General features: G+C 46.4%; 2 protein-coding genes across 2 annotated transcripts; one reads left to right on the top strand and one right to left on the bottom strand.

Annotated features, from left to right (window-relative positions):
* Nucleotides 1-393: 393 nt before the first annotated feature.
* LOC137660082 (uncharacterized) lies at nt 394-1,452 on the bottom strand. Its single transcript, XM_068394802.1, has one exon. The coding sequence runs from the start codon at nt 1,450-1,452 to the stop codon at nt 394-396; it is 1,059 nt and encodes a 352-aa protein (XP_068250903.1).
* An 81-nt stretch (nt 1,453-1,533) lies between these two features.
* Nucleotides 1,534-3,175, top strand: LOC137660081 (balbiani ring protein 3-like). The gene is made up of 2 exons (XM_068394801.1): nt 1,534-1,540; nt 1,674-3,175. The coding sequence occupies exons 1-2, from the start codon at nt 1,534-1,536 to the stop codon at nt 3,173-3,175; spliced, it is 1,509 nt and encodes a 502-aa protein (XP_068250902.1).
* The last annotated feature ends 1,255 nt before the right edge of the window (nt 3,176-4,430 follow it).

Genomic DNA, 4,430 nt, shown 5'->3' with positions numbered 1-4,430 from the left:
TGTGATTTTTCATTATTTCTTTTCCTCACTGGGCTATCTTCCCCGTTGGAGCCCATAGGCTTATAGTATCCTGTTTTTCCAACTAAGATTGTAGCTTAGTAAGTAATAATAATAATAATAATAATAATAATAATAATAATAATAAGGATAAAAATAATAATGATAACAACAACAACAACAACAACAATAATAATAATAATAATAATAATAATAATAATAATAATAATAATAATAATAATAATAATAATAATAATAATAAAAGTAAAAGAATGTCATTGAAAGTCAGGACTCCGTCATTTTCCCGGAATCTATGAACCAGAAGATGATAACAGGATTCCCGAACCACAGCTGACACCAAACCCACCGCGTCTTCACCGAGCTGCAGGTGTGCAATTAAGGAAATTCCAGTTGGACCTTCCAGAATCGTTCTGGAAAATTCGCTCTTTCCTGGAAGACTGGAATTTGAATTGGAGAGTTTTCCAACTCTGTGGTTTCATGCATTGCCTGATTTTTTTTTTCTGATTCAGAGTTAGAGTGCCAGTTCTTTGATTCAGAGTTAGAATTCGCGTACGCGTTCTGTGATTCAGAGTTAGAGTGCTCGTGCACGTTCTCTGATTCAGAGTTAGAGTGCGCGTTCTGAGAGTGCGCGTTCTGTGATTCAGAGTTAGAGTGTGGGTGCGCGTTCTCTGATTCAGAGTTAGAGTGCGCGTTCTGTGATTCAGAGTTAGAGTGCGCGTTCTGTGATTCAGAGTTAGAGTGCGCGTTCTGTGATTCAGAGTTAGAGTGTGGGTGCGCGTTCTCTGATTCAGAGTTAGAGTGCGCGTGCGCTTTCTGTGATTCAGAGTTAGAATGCGCGTGCGTTCTCTGATTCAGAATTGGAGTGTGCGTGCGCGTTCTCTTATTGAGAGTTGGAGAGCGCATTCTCTGATTCAAAGTTAGAGAGCGCGTTCTCTGATTCAGAGTTAGAGTGCGCGTTCTGTGATTCAGAGTTAGAGTGTGGGTGCGCGTTCTCTGATTCAGAGTTAGAGTGCGCGTTCTCTGATTCAGAGTCAGAGTGTGGTTGCGCGTTCTGTGATTCAGAGTTAGAGTGCGCGTGCGGGTTCTCTGATTCAGAGTTAGAGTGCATGTGCGCGTTCTGTGATTCAGAGTTAGAGTGCTCGTGCGCTGGCTCTGATTCAGAGTTAGAGTGTGCGTGCGCTTTCTCTGATTCAGAGTTAGAGTGCGCGTGCACATTCTCTGATTCACAGTTAGAGTGCGCGTGCGCGTCCTCTGATTCAGAGTTAGAGTGCGCGTGCGCGCTCTCTGATTCAGAGTTAGCGTGCGCGTTCTCTGATTCAGAGTTAGAGTGCGCGTTCTATGATTCAGAGTTAGAGTGCGCGTTCTCTGATTCAGATTTAGGGTGCACGTTCTATGATTCAGAGTTAGAGTTTGCGTGCGCGTACTCTGATTCATAGTTAGAGCGTGTGCGCGTTCTCTGATTCAGGGTTAGAGTGCACGCGAGCGTTATCTGATTCAGAGTTAGAGTGCGCGTGCATGTTCTGTGATTCAGGGTTAGAGTGCACGCGAGCGTTATCTGATTCAGAGTTAGAGTGCGCGTGCATGTTCTGTGATTCAGAGTTAGAGTGTGTGCGCGTTCTCTGATTCAGAATTAGAGTGCGCGTTCTGTGATTCAGTGTTAGAGTGCTCGTGCGCGTTCTGTGATTCAGAGTTAGAGTGCTTGTGCGCGTTCTGTGATTCAGTGTTAGAGTGCTCGTGCGCGTTCTGTGATTCAGAGTTAGAGTGCTCGTGCGCGTTCTGTGATTCAGAGGTAGAGTGCTCGTGCGCGTTCTGTGATTCAGAGTTAGAGTGGTCGTGCGCGTTCTGTGATTCAGAGTTAGAGTGCTCATGTGCGTTCTGTGATTCAGTGTTAGAGTGGTCGTGCGCGTTCTGTGATTCAGAGTTAGAGTGCTCTTGTGCGTTCTCTGATTCAGAGTTAGAGTGTGCGTTTTGTGATTTAGAGTTAGAGTGTGCGTGCGTGTTCTTTGATTCAGAGTTAGAGTGCTCGTGCGCGTTCTCTGATTCCGAGTTAGAATGGTCATGTGCGTTCTCTGATTCAGAGTTAGAGTGTGCGTTTTGTGATTTAGAGTTAGAGTGTGCGTGCGTGTTCTTTGATTCAGAGTTAGAGTGCTCGTGCGCGTTCTCTGATTCCGAGTTGGAGTGGTCATGTGCGTTCTCTGATTCAGAGTTAGAGTGTGCGTTTTGTGATTTAGAGTTAGAGTGTGCGTGCGTGTTCTTTGATTCAGAGTTAGAGTGCTCGTGCGCGTTCTCTGATTCAGAGTTGGAGTGGTCATGTGCGTTCTCTGATTCAGAGTTAGAGTGTGCGTTTTGTGATTTAGAGTTAGAGTGTGCGTGCGTGTTCTTTGATTCAGAGTTAGAGTGCTCGTGCGCGTTCTCTGATTCAGAGTTAGAGTGGTCATGTGCGTTCTCTGATTCAGAGTTAGAGTGTGCGTTTTGTGATTTAGAGTTAGAGTGTGCGTGCGTGTTCTGTGATTCAGAGTTAGAGTGCTCGTGCGCGTTCTCTGATTCAGAGTTGGAGTGCTCATGTGCGTTCTCTGATTCAGAGTTAGAGTGTGCGTTTTGTGATTTAGAGTTAGAGTGTGCGTGCGTGTTCTTTGATTCAGAGTTAGAGTGCTCGTGCGCGTTCTCTGATTCAGAGTTGGAGTGGTCATGTGCGTTCTCTGATTCAGAGTTAGAGTGTGCGTTTTGTGATTTAGAGTTAGAGTGTGCGTGCGTGTTCTTTGATTCAGAGTTAGAGTGCTCGTGCGCGTTCTCTGATTCAGAGTTGGAGTGGTCATGTGCGTTCTCTGATTCAGAGTTAGAGTGTGCGTTTTGTGATTTAGAGTTAGAGTGTGCGTGCGTGTTCTTTGATTCAGAGTTAGAGTGCTCGTGCGCGTTCTCTGATTCAGAGTTGGAGTGCTCATGTGCGTTCTCTGATTCAGAGTTAGAGTGTGCATTTTGTGATTTAGAGTTAGAGTGTGCGTGCGTGTTCTTTGATTCAGAGTTAGAGTGCTCGTGCGTGTTCTTTGATTCAGAGTTAGAGTGCTCGTGCGCGTTCTCTGATTCAGAGTTAGAATGCACGTGTGCGTGCGCGGAAAAGGTGATACAACTACCATGTGCTGCTGTAGCTCTTGTTTAAGGTTTAAAGGTCGCTCATGAATGGCAGGGGCAGTGACATTGCCCTATCGAGCAGGACAATGCCCTAGAAACTGACCACATATATTATCAGCCCCCAAGCCCCCTCTCCACCCAAGTTAGGACCAAGGAGGCCCAAGCAATAGCAGATAGACCTAGAGGGTCCCCTAACCCCCCATTCTTAGCTCACAAGGATGGTGAAGTTGCAGTGACCAAAGAAACTAACGAGTCTGAGCAGGACTCGAACCCCAGTCTGGTGATCACCAATCAGGGATGTTCCCACAAGGGCCATTACTGGGCTACTTTTCCCTGTTGGAGCCCTTGGCCTTACAGCATCCTGCTTTTCCAACTTGGGTTGAAGCTTGGCTAGTAGTGATCATATGTCATATCCCTTTTTAACGCAAATTTGATTTATCGCGTAAATGACATATGTAAACTGGCACACGACTGAGTTTTATAATTCCTTCATTCTTAATATAATTGAAAAACTTACATAGGAAAATAATTGGCGGTTTAGGGGAACCTATTAGTATATATGCTTGGGTGGAGAGGGGCCTTGGGCGCTGGTAATATGTAACATGGTCAGTCTCTATGGCATTGTCCTGCTCGATAGGGCAATGTCACTGTCCATTGCCTGGCGCGTTTAGGGGAACCTATTGGTATATCTGCTGAGTCATCAGTAGCCAGTGTCTGTCCCTTCTTGGTCCTAGCATGGGTGGTGAGGGGACTTAGGCGCTGATCATATGTAACACGGTCAGTCTCTATGGCATTTTCCTGCTCCATAGGGCAATGTCATTGTCCATTGCCTGGGGCGTTTAGGGGAGCCTATTAGTCTATCTGCTGAGTCATCAGTAGCCAGTGTCTGGCCCTCCTTGGTCCTAGCATGGGTGGTGAGGGGACTTAGGCGCTGATCATATGTAACACGGTCAGTCTCTAGGACATTTTCCTGCTCCATAGGGCAATGTCATTGTCCATTGCCTGGGGCGTCTAGGGGAGCCTATTAGTCTATCTGCTGAGTCATCAGTACCCAGTGTCTGGCCCTCCTTGGTCCTAGCTTGGGTGGAGAGGGGGCTTGGGCGCTGATCATATGTAACACGGTCAGTCTCTAGGACATTTTCCTGCTCCATAGGGCAATGTCATTGTCCATTGCCTGGGGCGTCAAGGGGAGCATATTAGTCTATCTGCTGAGTCATCAGCAGCCAGTGTCTGGCCCTTCTTGGTCCTAGCTTGGGTGGAGAGGGAACTTAGGTGCTGATCAT

This window comes from Palaemon carinicauda, chromosome 20 (genome assembly GCF_036898095.1).
Source record: "Palaemon carinicauda isolate YSFRI2023 chromosome 20, ASM3689809v2, whole genome shotgun sequence".
NCBI lineage: Eukaryota > Metazoa > Arthropoda > Malacostraca > Decapoda > Palaemonidae > Palaemon > Palaemon carinicauda.
The sequence above is the reverse complement of the archived record's forward strand: the minus strand, read 5'-3'. Positions and strand labels throughout refer to the sequence as shown.